A 20211-nucleotide genomic window follows, 5' to 3' on the forward strand; every position below is an offset into this window, starting at 1 on the left:
ATCAATACTATTGAAATTACTGGCCCTATCTAATCACTAGCTGGTAACGTTGTGCTACTATTGATTTGGCTTATATCACCTGCTAAATGCCAACTTCAAAAGCCTCTCAGCTACAGTTTGCCTTCAACTTTGATGGATATGCTTTTTGCTTTCCACTTTGAAGGGACAACTCTACCTGGCTACCCATGAGGTTTTCAACAGCCTAGCCCCTGCACACTGTCTTGGTAGGCAAGATGGTAACTGCATCCAACTTTCTCCATGGGCACAGGTGACACCACATCTTCCTTCAAGGAGATTCATTTGCCACGATCATTCAAGACAAACATATACAAAAGAACTTACAAAATGGGGGAGGTTTCATTTCCCTACACATGACAGAATGCCCTATCACCTCAGTTAAATCCTGAGAAATTAACTGATCAGTCAAAAGCCACTCCATCCTTGACACCATTAAGAAAGAACTATCGACCCTCACGGCACCACAATGTTAAAACAAACTCAAAATCTTTTAGTAATTTTTGGATTTTGAGGGCAACATAGTTTTCATTTATAATTTTAATTAAGCCCATTTATCCTGTTACTAGTAAACTGGCCTACCTTGAATGGAGCCTCCTACAAAAAAGCCTCTAGAATATTTACAAATTTTAGTACAACTGGTGCTGCCCCCAGAGACTCCTACACTGTAAAGGCTTTAGCAACCTCCTCTCATGCCTCTTGAAGTCACTGGAGCAACCATAATAGCCATAAGTTGCCCATGGACTTCTGATGCAAGAAGCTCCATCCTGAAGCCCTATGCCATATGCCATCACAGCAACAATGCTGCATACTGGGATCTCCTGGAAGCAGAGGCTCTCACAGGCTCTGAGACCATGGCACTCTGTATCCACCTGCCCATTATGCCTTGGATCATGGAGGTAGCACCCTGTAAGTTTCATATGGCCACTAAGGCCCCCTTCCTAAAATGGAAATGATACATATATATTATAGCCAAACCTAGGCCCTCTGGAATATCCCACCTGTATGAAGGTGTGGCCTTGCCTGTCCTTAGTTCCTTGACAGATGGCATGTTTTTTCAGGTAGTCACTACTCTTCTGAACCCCTTAGCTACCAGAAGAGCTTCTTGGGATCCTGAGTGAATAGCAAAGAAAGTTTCTACATGTTATAGACAGTATGGCCACCATCATCACACATGATTGAACTTCCTAGAGAGCTGTTGCTTTTAATACCTTAACTAAGACATCTCTGATAAAAGATTCAATGATTAGTACAACTGCCCAAACTTTGGGCAGTCAACTTTACACTGACTGCCCTTATCAACAACCAGCTCAGCTGAACATTTCTATAGACCTTTGGGCCACTGCCAATTGCCTGACCATGTGGTCCAATGTTGCCCCTTATGGGGAAAAATTGGGGGGAATCTTGTCTCAGACATACCGAAAATATAAATCAATACCACACGTGTCTCTACACACACTAAAGCCACAATAGAGGAGAGACCTTCAAGATGGTGGAGGAGTAAGATGTGGAGATCACCTTCCTTCCCACAAATACATCAGAAATACATCTACATGTGGAACAGCTCCTACAGAACACCTACTGAACGCTGGCAGAAGACCTCAGACTTCCCAAAAGGCAAGAAACTCCGACGTACCTTTGGTAGGGCAAAAGAAAAAAGAAAAAACAGAGACAAAAGAACAGTGACAGGGCCTGCACCTCTCGGAGGGAGCTGTGAAGGAGGAAAAGTTTCCACACACTAGGAAGCCCCTTCACTGGTGGAGACAGCGGGTGGCTGGGGGGAAGCTTTGGAGCCACAGAGAAGAGCACAGAAACAGTGGTGCAGAGGGCAAAGTGGAGAGATTTCCGCACAGAGGACTGGTACCGACCAGCACTCACCAGCCTGTGAGGCTTGTCTGCTAAGCCACCGGGGCAGGTGGGGGCTGGGAGCTGAGGCTCCGGTTTCGGAGGTCAGATCCCAGGGAGAGGACTGGGGTTGGCTGCGTGAACACAGCCTGAAGGGGGTTAGTGGGCCACAGCTAGCTGGGAGGGAGTCCGGGAAAAAGTCTGGAACTGCCTAAGAGGCAATAGACCATTGTTTCGGGGTGTGCAAGGAGAGGGTATTCAGAGCACCAACTAATCAAGCTCCAGATACGGGCACGAGCCGTGGCTATCAGTGGGGACACCAGAGACAGGCATGAAACGCTAAGGCTGCTGCTGCAGCCACCAAGAAGCCTGGGTGCAAGCACAGGTCACTATCCACACCTCTTCTCTTGGAAGCCTGTGCAGCCTGCCACTGCCAGGGTCCTGTGATCCAGGGACAACTTCCCCAGGAGAACACACGGCGCACCTCAGACTGTTGCAATGTCACTTTGGCCTCTGACCCTGCAGACTCGTCCCATATTCCATACCCTATCCTCCCCCCAGCCAGAGTGAGTCAGAGCCCCCTAATCAGTGGCTACTTTAAGCCCATCCTGTCTGAATGAAGAACAGATGCCCTACACGCAGAGGCAGGGCCAAATCCAAAGCTGAACCCCAGGAGCTGTGTGAACAAATAAGAGAAAGGGAAATTTCTCCCAGCAGCCTCAGGAGCAGTGGATTAAATCTCCACAATCAACTTGAAGTATCCTGCATCTGTGGAATAACTGAATAGACAACGAATCACCCCCAAATTGAGGCAGTGTACTTTGGGAGCAACCACAGAATTGGGGTTTGCTTTCTGCATCTAATTTGTTTCTGGTTTTATGTTTATCTTAGTTTAGTATTTAGATTTTATTATCATTGGTAGATTTTTTTATTGATTTGGTCACTCCCTTCTTTCTTTTTTGGTTTTCCTTACCTTTTATTTTTTTTAAATGTTTAATATTTTAATTTTTTATTTTAATAACATTATTCTATTTTATTTATTTTTTCATCCTTCCTTCCTCTCTCTCTCTCTCTCTTTCTTTCTTTCTTTCTCTTTTTCTCCCTTTTCTTCTGAGCCATATGGCTGACAGGGTCTTGGTGCTCCAGCCAGGTGTCAGGCCTGTGCCTCTGAGCTGGGAGAGCCAAGTTCAGGACATTGGATCACCAGAGACCGACTGGCTCCATGTAATATCAAACGGTGAAAGCTTTCCCAGAGATCTCCATCCCAATGCTAAGACTGAGCTCCACTCAACAACCAGCAAGCTACAGCGCGGGACACCCCATGCCAAACAACTAGCAAGACAGGAACACAATGCCACCCATCAGAAGAGAGGCTACCTATAATCACAATAAGGTCACAGACACCTCAAAACACATCATTGGAAGCAGTCCTGCCCATTAGAAAGACAAGATCCAGCCTCATCCACCAGAACACAGGCACCAGTCTCCTCCACCAGGAAGCCTACAAAACCCACTGAACCAATCTTAGCTACTGGGTGCAGACACCAAAAACAACAGGAACTACGAACCTGCAACCGGCAAAAAGCAGACCCCCAAAACAGTAAGTTAAGCAAAATGAGAAAACAGAGAAACACACAGCAGATGAAGCAGCAAGGTAAAAACCCACCAGACCAAACAAATGAAGAGGAAATAGGCAGTCTACCCAAAAAAGAATTCAGAGTAATGATAGTGAAGATGATCCAAAATCTTGGAAACAGAATGGAGAAAATAAAAGAAACATTTAACAAGGACCCAGAAGAACTAAAGAGCAAACAAACAATGATGAACACAATAAATGAAATTTAAAAATCTCTAGAAGGAATCAATAGCAGAATAACTAAGGCAGAAGAGTGGATAAGTGACCTGGAAGATAAAATAGTGGAAATAACTACTGCAGAGCAGAATAAAGAAAAAAAGAATGAAAAGAATTGAGGACAGTCTCAGACCTCTGGGACAACATTAAATGCACCAATATTTGAGTTATAGGGGTCCCAGAAGAAGAAGAGAAAAAGAAAGGGACTGAGAAAATATTTGAAGAGATTATAGTTGAAAACTTCCTTAATATGGGAAAGGAAATAGTTAATCAAGTCCAGGAAGCACAGACAGTCCCATACAGGATAAATCCAAGGAGAAACATGCCAAGACACATATTAATCAAACTATCAAAAATTAAATATAAATAAAAAATATTAAAACAAGCAAGGGAAAAACAACAAAAAAACATACAAGGGAATCCCCATAAGGTTAACAGCTGATCTTTCAACATAAACTCTGCAAGCCAGAAAGGAGTAGCAGGACAGTTTTAAAGTTATGAAAGGGAAAAACCTACAACCAAGATTATGCTACCCAGCACGGATCTCATTCAGATTTGACAGAGAAATTAAAACCTTTATAGACAAGCAAAACTTAAAAGAATTCAGCATCACCAAACCAGCTTTACAACAAATGATAAAGGAACTTCTCTAGGCAGGAAAAAGAAGAGAAGAAAACAACTACAATAACAAACCCAAAACAATTTAGTAAATGGTAATAGGAACACATATATTGGTAACTACCTTAAATGTAAATGGATTAAATGTTCCCACCAAAAGACATAGACCAGCTGAATAGATAGAAAAATAAGACCCAAACATATACTGTCTGCAAGAGACCCACTTCAGACCTAGGGACACATACAGACTGAGAGTGAGGGGTTGGAAAAAGATATTCCAGGCAAATGGAAATCAAAAGAAAGCTGCAGTAGCAATTTTCATATGACACAAAATAGACTTTAAAATAAAGACTACTACAAGAGACAAAGAAGGACACTACATAATAATCAAGGGATCAATCCAAAGAAGAAGATATAACAATTATAAATATATATGCACCCAACATAGGAGCACCTCAATACATAAGGCTAATGCTAACAGCCATAAAAGGGGAGATCGACAGTAACACAATCACAGTAGGGGACTGTAATACCCCACTTTCATCAATGGACAGATCATCCAAAATGAAAATAAATAAGGAAACACAAGCTTAAAATGATACATTAAACAAGATGGACTTAATTGATATTTATAGGACATTCCATCCAAAAACAATATACACTTTCTTGTCAAGTGCTCATGGAACATTCTTCAGGATAGATTATATATTGGGTCACAAATCAAGCCTTGGTAAATTTAAGAAAATTGAAATTGTATCAAGTATGTTTTTTGACCACAACACTATGAGACTAGATATCAATTATGGGAAAAAATCTGTAAAAAATACAAATATATGGAGGCCAAACAATACACTACCAAATTACCAAGAGATCAGTGAAGAAATCAAAGAGGAAATCAAAAAATGCCTAGAAACAAATGACAATGAAAACACGACAACCCAAAACCCTTGGGATGCAGCACAAGCAGTTCTAAGAGGGAAGTTTATAGCAATATAATACTACCTCAAGAAACAAGAAACATCTCAAACAACCTAAACTTACACAAAAAGCAATTAAGGAAAGAATAACAAAACCCCCACAAAGTTAGCAGAAGGAAAGAAATCATAAAGACCAGATCAGAAATAAATGAAAAAGAAATAAAGGAAACAATAGGAAAGATCAATAAAAGTAAAAGCTGGTTCTTTGAGACGATAAACAAAATTGATAAACCATTAGCCAGACTCATCAAGAAGAAAAGGAGACGACTCAAATCAATAGAATTAGAAATGAAAAGAAGTAACAATTGACACTGCAGAAATACAAAGGATTATGAGAGACTACTACAAGTAATTATATGCCAATAAATGGACAACCTGGAAGAAATGGACAAATTCTTAGAAAAGCACAACCTTCTGAGACTGAACCAGGAAGAAATAGAAAATATAAACAGACAAATCACAAGCACTGAAATTGAGACTGTGATTAAAAATTTTCCAACTAACAAAAGCTCAGGACCAGATGGCTTCCCAGGCGAATTCTATCAAACATTTAGAGAAGCGCTAACACCTATCCTTCTCAAACTCTTTTCAGAAAATTGCAGAGGAAGAAACACTCCCAAACTCATTCTATGAGGCCACCATCAACCTGAGACCAAAACCAGTCAAAGATGTCACAAAGAAAGAAAACTACAGGCCAATATCAATGATGAACATAGATGCAAAAATCCTCAACAAAATACTAGCAAACAGAATCGAACAGCACATTAAAAGGATCATACACCATGATCAAGTGGGGTTTATCCCAGGAATGCAAGGATTCTTCAATATACACAAATCAATCAATGTGATAAACCGTATTAACAAATTGAAGGAGAAAAACCATATGATCATCTCAATAGAGGCAGAAAAAGCTTTTGACAAAATTCAACACCCATTTATGACAAAAACCCTCCAGAAAGTAGGCATAGAGGGAACTTACCTCAACATAATAAAGGCCATATATGACAAACCCACAGCCAACATCATTCTCAATGGTGAAAAACTGAAACCATTTCCTCTAAGATCAGGAACAAGAGAGTGTTGTCCACTCTCACCACTATTATTCAACATAGTTTTGGAAGGTTTAGCCACAGCAATCAGGAAAAGAAGAAGGAAAGCTGTGACTATTTGCAGATGACATGAAACTATACATAGAGAATCCTAAAGATGCTAAAGATAAACTCTTAGAGTGAATCAATGAATTTGGTAAAGTAGCAGGAAACAAAATTAATGCACAGAAATCTCTTGCATTCCTATATACTAATGATGAAAAATCTGAAAGAGAAATTAAGGAAACACTCCAATTTACCACTGCAACAAAAAGAGTAAGATACCTAGTAATAAACCTACCTTAGGAGGCAAAAGACCTGTATGCAGAAAACTGTAAGACACTGGTGAAAGAAATTAAAGATGATACAAACAGCTGGAGAGATATACCATGTTCTTGGATTGGAAGAATCAACATTGTGAAAATGACTATACTACCCAAAGCAGTGTACAGATTCAATGCAATCCCTACCAAACTACCAGTGCCATTTTTCACAGAGCTAGAACAAAAATTTTCACAATTTGTATGGAAACACAAAAGACCCCGAATAGCCAAAGCAATCTTGAGAAGGAAAAACAGAGCTGGAGGAATCAGGCTCCCTGACTTCAGACTACACCACAAGCTACAATAATCAAGACAGTATGGCACTGGCACAAAAACAGAAAGATAGATCAATGGAACAGGATAGAAAGCCCAGATGTAAACCCATGCACATATCGTCACCTTATTTTTGATAAAGGAGGCAAGAATATACAATGGAGAAAAGACAGCATCGTCAATAAGTGGTGCTGGGAAAACTGGACAGCTACTTGTAAAAGAATACAGAAAAATAAACTCAAAATGGATTAAGGACCTAATGTAAGGCCAGACACTATCAAACTCTTAGAGTAAAACATAGGCAGAACACTCTATGACATAAATCACAGCAAGATCCTTTTTGACCCACCTCCTAGAGAAATGGAAATAAAAACAAAAATAAACAAATGGGATCTAATGAAACTTAAAAGCTTTTGCACAGCAAAGGAAACAATAAACAAGACAAAAAGAGAACCCTCAGAATGGGAGAAAATATTTGCAAATGAAGCAACTGACAAAGGATTAATCTCCAAAACATACAGGCAACTCATGCAGCTCAATATCAAAAAAACAAACAACCCAATCCAAAAATGGGCAGAAGACCTAAATAGACATTTCTCCAAAGAAGATATACAGAGTGCCAACAAACACATGAAAGAATGTTCAACATCATTAATGATTAGAGAAATGCAAAGCAAAACTACAATGAGATATCACCTCACACTGTTCAGAATGGCCAACATCAAAAAATCTACAAACAATAAATGCTGGAGAGGGTATGGAAAGAAGGGAACCCTCTTGCACTGTTGGTGGGAATGTAAATTGATACAGCCACTATGGAGAACAGTATAGAGGTTCCTTAAAAAACTAAAAATAGAACTACCATATGACCCAGCAATCCCACTACTGGGCATATACCCTGAGAAAACCGTAATTCAAAAAGGGTCATGTACCACAATGTTCATTGCAGCACTATTTACAATAGCCAGGACATGGAAGCAACCTAAGTGTCCATCGACAGATGAATGGATAAAGAAGATGTGCCACATATATACAATGGAATATTACTCAGCCATAAAAAGAAACGAAATTGAGTTATTTGTAGTGAGGTGGATGGACCTAGAGTCTTTCATACAGAGTGAAGTAAGTCAGAAAGAGAAAAACAAATACCGTATGCTAACGCACATATATGGAATCTAAAAAAAAAAAGGTCATTAAGAACCTAGGGGCAAGAAGGAAATAAACACGTAGACCTACTAGAGAATGGACTTGAGGACACAGGAAGGGGGAAGGGTAAGCTGGGACCAAGTGAGAGAGTGGCATGGACATATATACACTCCCAAATGTAAAACCAATAGCTATTGGGAAGCAGACACATAGCACAGGGAGATCAGCTCGGTGCTTTTTGACCACCTAGTGGGGTGCGATATAGAGGGTGGGAGGGAGATGCAAGACTGAGGAGATATGGGGATATATGTATAGGTGATTCATTTTGTTATAATGCAGAAACTAACACACCATTGTAAAGCAATTATACTCCTGTAAAGAGTTTTAAAAAAATTAAAAAATAAAGCCACAATACAAGGCCTCACCAAGACAGTCCATGTCATTTACAGAGTTCTAATCGTTATTGATAGTGATCAAGGCACTCATTTCACTTCTCACCATATTGCTGAGCTCTGGAACAAGGTAGTCAATGAATTTTCATCTCCTTTAGTAAATGGATGCAGGTCTCACACAGTGCCATTGTGGCTTTAAACAAGTTCAAATGTGGCACATTTCACTCAGTCAGACACTAACAGTGAATTGTGATGAAGGCGATCATCTTTGATCTTTAACTGCTAACAAGTTTCAAGCTCTCCTCCAACCCCCAGTTTCCCTTTTGCCTGATATCTGGGGCAAGCTGACAAGAAAGCCTGCGTGCATTCTCCTTTACAAGCTTTGGGAAGTTCAAACCTCACAAGCCCTGACCATCATGCAGGGGCTTTCACTCCAACACCACCCCTATAAAACCCAAAGCCAGTCAGTGTTCTTTGCTCCCTTAAGCAATTTTGGATCTGCTTGGATCCAGTCTTGGTTACTTCCCTGCTCTTCTCAGAAAGCCTCATTATATGAGTAATACATCCTTTTGTACCCTCTTGGTCTTGTGTGGTATCATGAGTCTTGACATCTGAACCAAATCTGAATGGGGGATCCTGTTCTATCTGTCACCAAACATGGCTTCAAATCTAATTATAGAAATAGTAACCAAATAATATGATTACAAATATATATGATAATTACATTTTCCTTACCCTAAAATGTTAGGCTCAAAAAAATAAGAGTTTCCTTTCTTACAGGCACACAATTAACAGAGTCACTTCTGCATATTGACATTAACACAATCATCAATTTTAAGAGTAAAAGAGCTCCCTTTTCTTTTCAATTGCTCTGTATCTAACAAGTGATGATAAAGAGCAAATATAAATATCGAATAAACACACATTTTGTGAACATTATTTGTCATTGTTAGATAAGTAAATTCAATATTTAGAAAAGACTAATCATTGAATTTGATGCAATTGCACTGTTAAAAAATAAAGTGTCAAACACTTTAAATATAAAATATAAATAGCCTTGAATGACTGTAAGAGTTCATTCAATACTGAAAACTTCAGGAAAAAACAGAATGCCAATAAAATGATTTAGTGACTTAATGAGAATATAAAAAGAATCTCAAAACAATTTGTCACTAAAATATGGGGAAAATTAATGACAATAAATTACTGAATTAAGTATAAAGACAGGTAATAAAAACATAAACTATGTAAACAATGCTGAATAAAATAGGTCATTTGAAAACACCTAAGTATAAGATCAGAAGGCAAATGGTCAACAACAAGGGATTAATCTCCAAAATATACAAACAGATCATGCAGGTCTATGTCAAAAAAACGAACAACCCAATCAAAAAATGGGCATAACATCTAAAAGGACATTTCTCCAAAAAAAAGACATACAGATGGCAAAAAAGCACATGAAAAGATGCTCAACATCACTAATTATTAGAGAAATGCAAATCAGAACTACAATGAGGTATCACCTCATACCGGTCAGAATGGCCATCATCAAAAAAATCTGCAAACAATAAATGCTGGAGAAGGTGTGGGGAAAAGGGAGCCCTTCTACACTGTTGGTGGGAAAGTAAATTGGTACAGCCACTATGGAGAACAGTATGGAGGTTCCTTAAAAATCTAAAAATAGAGCTACCATATGATCCAGCAATCCCACTCCTGGGCATATATCTGGAGAAAACCATAATACAAAAAGATACATGCTCCCTAATGTTCATTGCAACACTATTTACAATAGCCAGGACACGGAAGCAACCTAAATGTCCATCGATGGAGGAATGGATAAAGATTTGGTACATATATACAACAGAATATTACTCAGCAATGAAAAAAGAATGAAATAATGCCATTTGCAGCAACATGGATGGACCTAGAGATTATCGTTCTAAGTGAAGTAAGTCAAACAGAGAAAGACAAATAACATATGATATCACTCATATGTGGCATCTAATTTTAAAAATGATATAAATGAATTTATTTACAAAACAGAAACAGACTCACAGATTTGGAAACAAAGTTATGGTTACCAAAGGGGAAACGTGGGGGAGAGAAAAATTAGGAGCTTGGGATTAACATATACACACTACTCATATAAAATAGATAGCCAACAAGGACCTACTGTATATCACAGGGAACTCTACACAATATTCTGTAATAACCTATATGGGAAAAGAATCTGAAAAAGAATGAATATATATATGTATAACTGAATCACTTTGCTGTACACCTGAAACTATCACAACATTGTAAATCAACTATATGCCAATAAAAGTTTAAAAAAAGGCAAATGGTCAAATATATGCCTGAGTTTTAAAGGAGAATATACACAGAGCAAAAGAATGGCTATCAGTTTTAACATAAAAGATGAGACTAGTCAGTTAACCTTCCATATGCAGGTCATAACTATATTGGTGCACCTTAAAAAGTCCATATATACATATATATACACACATATATACATTTATATATAGTGTGTGTGCATCTTAGTTTCAATCCATTTTGCTTTTTCCTTCTAAATACTAAGGCGACCTAAATTTTTAAAGACTACTTTTCAGAGAATAACAGTTTCACACAGAAATGTGAAAGATATATTGTAAAAATAAATTGCATTTTACAATCATTAAGTGATTTCTTAAGTCTATAAGATGGAAAGGAAGTACTAAATTTAATGACTATAATAAGAATTAATGAGATGGTTGTTAACAGATCATGATCAGTTTTAATATATTACAATAAAGTTTGAAATTAATGTAAAAAAAACAGCTATAACCCTATATTGTAGGCAATGTCACAGGGAAAGATGTTTCTAGATTGACTGGAGGAAAAATACTACAGTGGGAGATAGGATAGAAAATGGTTGCAAATAACAAGTATAAAATATGTGGAATTAGGAGAAAAGTTTAAGATGATGACAGCTAATTTAAAGATAAAACAAAACAAAAATCCTCTCCCACAGCAATACACAAAAGGTTTTAGTAACTCTATGTCCCTTGTACAGAGTAGACTAGACTGACAATAACTCTGTGATTTAGGGATTCATGACTTTGAAACCTATCCAACCAAGAGTCTACACCAAGAACAAAAGATGTGAGAGAGAGCCTCTTAACTGGGAAATCTAAGAAGGAAAACCTGAAGTGGTTTTCATGCACACTTCCAAGATCCCACTGTGAAAGCTAATCTTGGGAAAGAGTAAGTTTTGTATCTTAACAAATATGCATTCATAATGGGTCTTTTAGGAGGTGAGACTATCTGGAAGGCTAAACACAAAGTTAAGTCACCACAGACTATCCTTGGATTTCCTCAAGGTGCTTAACATGCTGGAATTCTCCAAGAAATCTGAATGTTAGTTTACATTCTACACAGTAAGGAAGGACTTACTTAAGCAAGGAAGGACTCTTCCCTAGGGTCTGCAGAGGGAGTGTCATGCTACTGATACCTTGATTTCAGGGGCCTAGCCTCCAGAGCTGTGAGAGAAAAAATCTCTGTTGTTTTAAGCCACTAAATTTGTGGTACTTTGTTATGGCAGCTCTAGGACACTAATATATTTCTTTTACAAATACTCCCCGTAATGTAAAGACCAGGTGATAGAAGGGGAAAAGGGGAGGGAGATCAGAAAGTGATGATAATTTCACAAGGCAATATTCCATGTGAAACTAATTCAGGTATGATACTAATTAGGAATCATTTCTCCTGAATTATAGTTTTAAGAGGACCTCCAGGTTTTTAAAATCCCATCTCCTTACATTGCTTCAAGGATCTTGCTTTACCAATGGGTCCATCTAAAATCTTCAATTTTGCCCCCCCACTACTATTGTTCTCTTGAGCTTTAAAGTAAAAACTCCATTATCTTCTACCCCAAGAGAAAACAGTCAAAAACAAACATTAGCCTCTGACTAGTATGCTACTTTAGCTATCACCCTAACTCTTTCTGTTTTATCTCAGCCAAGATTATTGAAATAGAAGTTCACAACATTTTTCCCAATTTTACTAACCCCCCCCCTCCCTGCAATATGATTTTGGCCCCTACACTATAGGTATAAGTACACAATATTAATAAAAATATTTTCCATCTAACAATGTCAACAGTTTTCTTATATTCTAAAGCATCTTACCTATACCAAGTTCAAAATAATAAAATTGTCTGCCATGTTTTTGGCACTTAAAATTAATGTATGAAGAACTTTAGTAACCAAACCATCAGGGGAAACAACTTATAATTTAAAATTGAAAGATGAAGGAAAATTAAAACTTATTTTATTAATAGATAAAGTAGGGCATTTTTTGTTTTTGGCCACACCGTGTGGCACATAGGATCTTAGTTCCCCACCCAGGGATCAAACCCATGCCCCCTGCAGTGGAAATGCGAAGTCTTAAACCCTGGACTGCCAGGGAAGTCCCAAGTGGGGTATTTTTAAACCAAAAAAATCCAAGTGAAATAGTTTAACTGTTACAAGAAAGACAGCAAAATATCAATAACTGATCCATAATTGTTATTTTTCTAAGTACTTAAAACAATTTGACTCCTTCAGAATGAGTATTACCAAAGTAACCCTAATATCTGAAGTTGAAATGAAATCCAATGATGCTGATGAAAGCATTATGAATTGATGATTCTCTTATCTAGAAAAACTGAAAGATAGGAATTCACCAACAAAATAGTATTCATTAAATCAACTAGTAGAGTCACGTTATGTGCACATTTAATTGATATGAATTCAGATCTACACTGGGCAAAAATAAATAAATGAAAGTAATTTGGTATTAAGTGACCTGTAAGAAACCAAACTAGCTCACACTGCAAATTACAGTGTTATCTTTCTAACACTGGAGGAAAAATGTCCTGTTAGAATTATTGAAATAATATGGCTTACAAAAAACCATGTAGATGATCTTCTATGGTTGATTTAAGGTATTTCATGGTTAATGTTGATTCTATGTGATTTTCTCCTTACATAATGACTTTAGAACCTTAACCCTTGTAAAAAATTGCAATCCCAATATACTAACTAAGTGTATTGACAGATCTTATGCTAAATGATTTTAAGAATTAAATTCTAAGAGTGTCAGCATATAAAAGATATGGAAGAAGAAATGATTACAATTTGGGATAAATGACAAGAAAAGGGAAAAAGTGAGAAGTATGATATGCTATGAAGTGATACCAAAAAGTCATAAAACAGAACTCAAAGTGGCAACAGAGAGAAATTATGGCAAAGAGAGAATGAGAGGAAGAAGCAGCAAAATAGAAATTTGATCTGCAGAGATCCAGTAACTGTTGCTTGATTATCTCACATTAAAGAGGTAAAGGTAGGGACAGGAAGAAATCTATGATGATCAGTAGTTTTTAATTCCTCTACTCTGCTTCCAGAAAATTTTAAGTGATCAATAGGTGGTTGGATAGTCACTGGAGATATAAAGCACAAAGTATTTGTTTTCATGCTTTAATTACATAATACAAATGTTTTATTTTTAGCCAGGCTACTCTTAAGACCCTAGGGCAATCCAGTAATCCAGGTCATTTTACTTCATCTTTTGGGGGCGATGGGAGTGCCTATGAACGTGAACATAAAAAAAGTGTGTCTGGGCTTCCGTCGTGGCGCAGTGGTTGACAGTCCGCCTGCCGATGCAGGGGATGAGGGTTCGTGCCCCGGTCTGGGAAGATCCCACATGCCGCCGAGCGGCTGGGCCCGTGAGCCATGGCCGCTGAGCCTGTGAGTCAGGAGCCTGTGCTCCGCAACAGGAGAGGCCACAACAGTGAGAGGCCCGCGTACCGCAAAAAAAAAAAAAAAAAAAAGTGTGTCTGTATGTGCACTCGTGTGTGTATGACTTACTATGTTATTATACCAATCACTTGAATATTTTTTATTTAATTATAAAATAACCCTAAGAAATAGACATTTACCACTTCTATTTCAGAGATAAGAAAAGTAAGACTCAGGCAGATGATGTAATTACTCCAATGAAAAAGAGTAGATTGAGTTGTGTTCTGAATCCAGAAATCTGACTCCAAAGCTAGCATTCTTAAACCCAATAGTATGAACTATGTAAGATATCATATATACATATATTTTTTTTCTCGTTTACTACTAACAACAGCTCTGCTCCATAGACATAATGATCCCTGCTTTACAAATAAAGAAACTGAGTCTCAAAAAAGATTATGTAACTTGTCCAAAGATATATAGCTAAGGTGTGACAAGTTGAAACTAGATTTCAGTCTGTTTGACTCTGAGTAGTTTGAAGTAAAGAATGATGCAACATTTATAAAAACAAAATTAGTTTCCTTACTAATAAATCAAAGTACATTTGATTTTACCCACAGATAATCCAAAAGGACTTGTTTAAAAAAAATTAGTGTTAAAAACCACCAATTATTAGTTGCATTATTTCATATTAAGATAATTAAATTTAACTTATATTAACTCTGCTAAAATAAAGATTCCATTCATTAGGAATCTATTAATTTAATTTTATTTTAATCAGTACTTTTTTCTTCTCTTTTTGAACATACATGCATACATGCATAGGATACTGTAAAATATCTCCAGGTGACCAAATGTTTATGCGTCAGAAAAGGAAATGCCTGATTTTCTTCCTTGTCATTCCTTTGATTGAATGACATCCCAAGAACAAGTATAAAAGAACAAATTAATGGTTTCCAAAGAGGACTCAGATAGCCATGCAGTCTTCTGGACTAGCATTGCTAGGATTCTGTCATCAACCATGTAATATTTTTGGCAGCTGGGGCCTATAAACCCCTCTAGCAAGGGAAGGACTCTCTTGGGCACAAAAGGCAACAAAATAAAATAAAATAAACATGATTAAGTGGATGACGTTTTTCCTTCTAAACTGTTGTTCTCTTCACAATTAAAGAATTCAACTCTGATATAACCGATCACATGCTAAGAAGAAGAAATAGTTTGGAGAAAAGAAATAGACACCTTGCTAATGCTAACATCATCAATTCTATTTTAAGGTTAAAATGAAAGGTTTAGTACTTCCCTTCTGATAACAATGTTCTTTTAAGTAAGTTGAGGATCTTGGACTTGTTTCAGAACAGAGAAAAGGAGGGTATATAGAGCATATATAGGTAATATCTCATTATAAGAAATTGGACTGGAAGCATCAGCTTATTTTATAATCAGCAGAAACATTAAGTCAATATGTGATCCAACAATCTTGATATGATCAAATCTAGGTCCTTCTGCTATAACACTTGTCATCCTGACTCAGACATTCATTTCACAGCAAATCCTTTACCATATAACATGATGCTGTATATCTAAATTCTAGAAGTCTAAACATTCAGCCTCTCTCCAACAGTTTACTGCTCACTAAATTTCCTTTGCCTATCCATCCATAAAGAGAGCTAAATCTGGGTTAGATCCAGCTGGATTTCAGATCCAAAACCTTTAGAAGCCAGGTAAGTGACTTCTAAGACTTGTGATCAAGGAGATGTGAAGGCAGCAAAGGACACATTGTCTTCTCAGTGCCAATGCAGAACAGATTGTCAGGTTGACAAGATGAGCTGAAATGTCCTTTGCTGTCTTTTTATATTCCTTGCTGTCCCAGAAACTAGGTGCCTAAAACCAAAATCTTTTCTTTCTGGAAATGTGTTAATAAAGTATAAAACTGATATGATTGTTTTGTACATATTATTATCATTATTATAAAGTTCTATATTTGATTTTATGCATATTTTGCAGAGCAGACTTTGCTTTATGCTCTGGTAATTTCCCATTTTATGAAATTCCAATATGAAGGCACTTGCAAGGTTACTGGATGTACTTATTTTTAAAAATTAAAAACAATCCTGTTTTCATTTTTATATTGTTGTTCACCTGTGCACTTGACTATAAATTCAAAATGAGTAAAATAACCTTAAAATTTTATTATTACAAAGCTACTATCTAAAAAAAATTGTAAAGTACTTTATGAATAGTAAATATTTTCATTAAAAAACAACTAACATTTTGATAGCATATAGTGAAAATAAAGCATGTCTGGAATGATACTCTATATGATGAGATGTATCTTACTTACCAAACTCCTTGGGAACTGCTATAGAATAAACACAATTATGTCCCACACTGTAATTTTTTGGATAGTTTGGTGATAGAACAGTGCCTTCTGAACCTGTAGAACGACTTCCACAAGGTGCTGGAAATAAAAAAAATGTTTAAAAAATATTATTTTTAGAAAAACATTTAAAAATTCATACTATGACTATTTTCATGCTATAAAAATTATGGCTACTGGATTTTAAGGAATATCATTTATTTCCATCTTTTAACAACGTCCCCACTGTCAAATATTTTAAAAGTCAAAAATTGTGCACATGCAACAGAAAGCTTCTTTTTGAGTATTCAGATTTACTCTTCTCAGAAACAAAGTAATATAATAATGTTGCAATGGTGCTATCTATCTCTATAGGTAATAATGGTGGCCTGCTTTCATTTATGATAAAAGTATAAAGATAATCATCTCTTTTATAATGATGAGAAATTACACATGCAGTGGGAAATTGTTTTACTCACCACGAGGCTTTGAAACTCTACACAAAATCAACCTTGATTATGCTACCACCAACTGAGGTACTTCTATACACAGCACAGGGATGGCTGTACAAACACATTCATCCACTCATCTAAGTAAAATATTCTCTCACCAATCTCTATCTGCTTATGGTTTACATTTAAATCAGAACAGTTGCTGATGGTGCATAGAGAGAGACATTATTGCTACCTCAGCCCCAAATGTGCTACGTTCCTAAAAAAGATGAGGGTGAAACAAATGTTTCTGGAAAATTTGTAGATAGTTGTTCTGTTTTTCGCAAGATAGGCAGATGCTTTGGGATTTGTTGTTCTGGAACACAGAGAAAGATTTGGGCTACTAAAGGAGTTATAGGTATCAAAAGCAAAAGGTGATAGTTGATATTATTTAAATGAATGAGATCTCCCAGAAAAGTATGTAGAATGAGAAAAGATGGCCAAAGAGGAGGTCAGAGAATGCCAAGGTAGAATTAGTGAGAGGGTGGCTACAAAGAATTTAGTCTCTTGGGAGCCAATGGGGAGGAAAGTTTCAATTAAAAGAAAGTGTTCAAAACCATCGTGTTGCAAAGTGGTAATAAATGAAAAAGGAATTTGAGGTGGGCTGGCGGTCTAGAGTATTAGGTAGCAGGGAGCTACTTCTCTATACCTCTGGTCTCCTCCAGGCGGGGTTTTGCCTAGGCTTGCTGGCCTGCTGGCTCCACCCCTTACCCCATGGAGATGGAATGATGGGTGAGCCCAGGACAGAAACTTTACTTCTGGTTGGGAGCCATCCTGCCTGTAAAGCAGCTTGCTGGTCTCCTCTATAGCCTATTTAAGGGTGAACCTGTTGAGGGGGTGGCCATGGTTGTTGGGAGAGACCTGCAACTGCACAGGAAGCCCATTGTTACTGCGCGTCAGCTTTATCAATATTAAAGCTGATGGTCTGCCTTCCTTCAGCTTATCACTTAATTCGCCTTGAATTTGTGTAGGGAGGAGTCCCTTCAAACACCAGAAAGCAACTTTTTGGTATTATTGATACAGTAGTTTTAACCAGAGCCGCTTTCTGCAAATTACAGCCAGCAAACCAAATCCAGTCTGTACCAAAGGAAGTCTTCACATTTTTAAAGAGTTTAAAACAAACAAAAAAAATAAATCAGAATACATCACAGAGACATATGTGGTCAGCAAAGCCCAAAATATCATCTGGCTCTGTACAGAAAAAGTTGCTAACCCTTGCACTAGAGTAGAGAGGGGTAGCTAGGTTGTAGTTGGATGAAGAATAAGTGGTTTATAAAGAGATACAAAAGTAATCAGAATCTTAACCGTAAACAGAAGGAGAATGTAGGGAGTAGTTGGGGGAAAATGCAAAGCTGAATGAGTTTTTGTTATTGTTGTTTTGTTTAACAGGGAGGACAGAGTCATTAAAGAGGGAAAATCTGGAGCACTGACTTAGAGGCTTGGGAAAGATCAAAAACTAAACTGGAGTGATTAAGTTTAGAAAGCATTAATGACAGTCCTCTGTGACTTGAGAAAAACAGCTGAAGAAGACTGAAAATACATAGGTTTAGGTTTTATGCTGGGAATTTATTGGAGTTAATGCCTGATTTTCCTTTTAAAGAGAGCTGAATGCAATGGTGTGTTAGGTGGCTTGAGAAGAGTCATGACAGTTCGAAAAGTTCAAAACGTTTGATGGATTTCTGGCCAAAGTTTAAAGATACAGCAATATATTTAAAACACACACATACAAAGCAAACAGTAAGTTGTACTGAGTTGGGTGGCTAATGAATGTTCTACCTTTTTTCCTTTTAATGTTCTATAAAATGGTAATAAATAGTTAGAATTAAACATAGTAAAATTAGAACTCCTTAGAACAACAAGTTGACAATGACGATAATAACCAAAGAAGCACTGCTCTCATCACTCATTATTGTTTGAGATTAGTCAGGTGTATTCTTATTTCAGCACTGATAACTTTATTCAACTGATAATAGTACTGATGAGAGAATCACTCAAGAATAAGCAGCATGTTTTATGTTAATTTTCTTTCTGATCTTAAGGTGCTCCAAAATGACAATACTTTGAATGTACGTGACAAAAGCTCTTATTTTTATATTTTGAAAGAATGAATAGAAATGAGAGGTTCTAACTCAAGTTCAGCTTTGTGACTTAGTCATGAACATTCTGCCATTCTACATTACTATGCATCTGATAGCCTCAATATGTTTTGAATATTTTATTTTGCATAATGGACTCTTGGGACAGCTCTTGTTAAAAATCTCATTTATAAATATGAAAAAAATATGAAGTTTTTTAACCACCAATGAATATATACAAGGTTGCAGTATAATCACAGCTCTTTATGGTAACTAATATTATGTTAGTTTTTGTTATTTGTACTGGTAGCAATAATTTTACATTTTTTCTGGTCAGTGCTTACAGCATGGACTAATTTATATTTATAGTCAATTATGTTGAATATTGTGGTGACTGACAATATTTTATGTAGTATGTAAATAAGGGAAAATTCACTATGCTGTGAGGTACAGATATACTGTAATCTGTTTTATGTTTATAAAAATCTAAATGGAATAATGACTAAGCCAGGCCAGCTTTACTAATTCTTGTAATGTTGGTTCCTAGAAGCTTTCTGTATTCTTTCTTCCTGTTTTAATTTCATTTTATTGGCTAGTACAGAAAAGGTCAGCCGTTATCTTTCTGGCTCTATTAACAATCAGTAGAAGATAAAAGCAAGACAGAACTTTTAATTCTATGCTTATTTTTGCCATTTGACTATACCTGTGGGCCTTTTGTCAAACTGGCTATGTTTTTCTAAACAGCCTATATCCATTGTAATGCAAAGAACTCACCTGTTCTTGATTATAACTTATGTGATACGTATGACTACTCTTAAATCTCTATTTTAATAGCATTTTTGTAGAACACATATATTATGAGAAGAAATGGTTCTGTGATTAAGTAAGTTTAGGAAATACATGGGTAAAATAAATAAGGTTCTATGCTATGAGACTTAACTGAGACTTTAGTAAGGTTTGGGGAATGTCATACTTGTTCTTACAAACTTATTTGATCATGGAGG

General features: G+C 36.8%; 1 protein-coding gene across 3 annotated transcripts in view; it reads right to left on the bottom strand.

The window, feature by feature from the left end:
* Nucleotides 1–20211, bottom strand: part of CSMD3 (CUB and Sushi multiple domains 3) — a 1080105-nt gene that overhangs the window by 232473 nt on the left and 827421 nt on the right. For all 3 annotated transcript variants that reach the window (XM_060035246.1, XM_060035245.1, XM_060035244.1), the window contains one exon: nucleotides 16627–16743. In XM_060035246.1, coding sequence (XP_059891229.1) covers nucleotides 16627–16743 — 117 coding nt within the window. The remainder of the gene's footprint in view (nucleotides 1–16626; nucleotides 16744–20211) is intronic.

Source organism: Delphinus delphis, chromosome 17 (assembly GCF_949987515.2).
Source record: "Delphinus delphis chromosome 17, mDelDel1.2, whole genome shotgun sequence".
In the NCBI taxonomy this organism is placed as follows: Eukaryota; Metazoa; Chordata; class Mammalia; order Artiodactyla; family Delphinidae; genus Delphinus; species Delphinus delphis.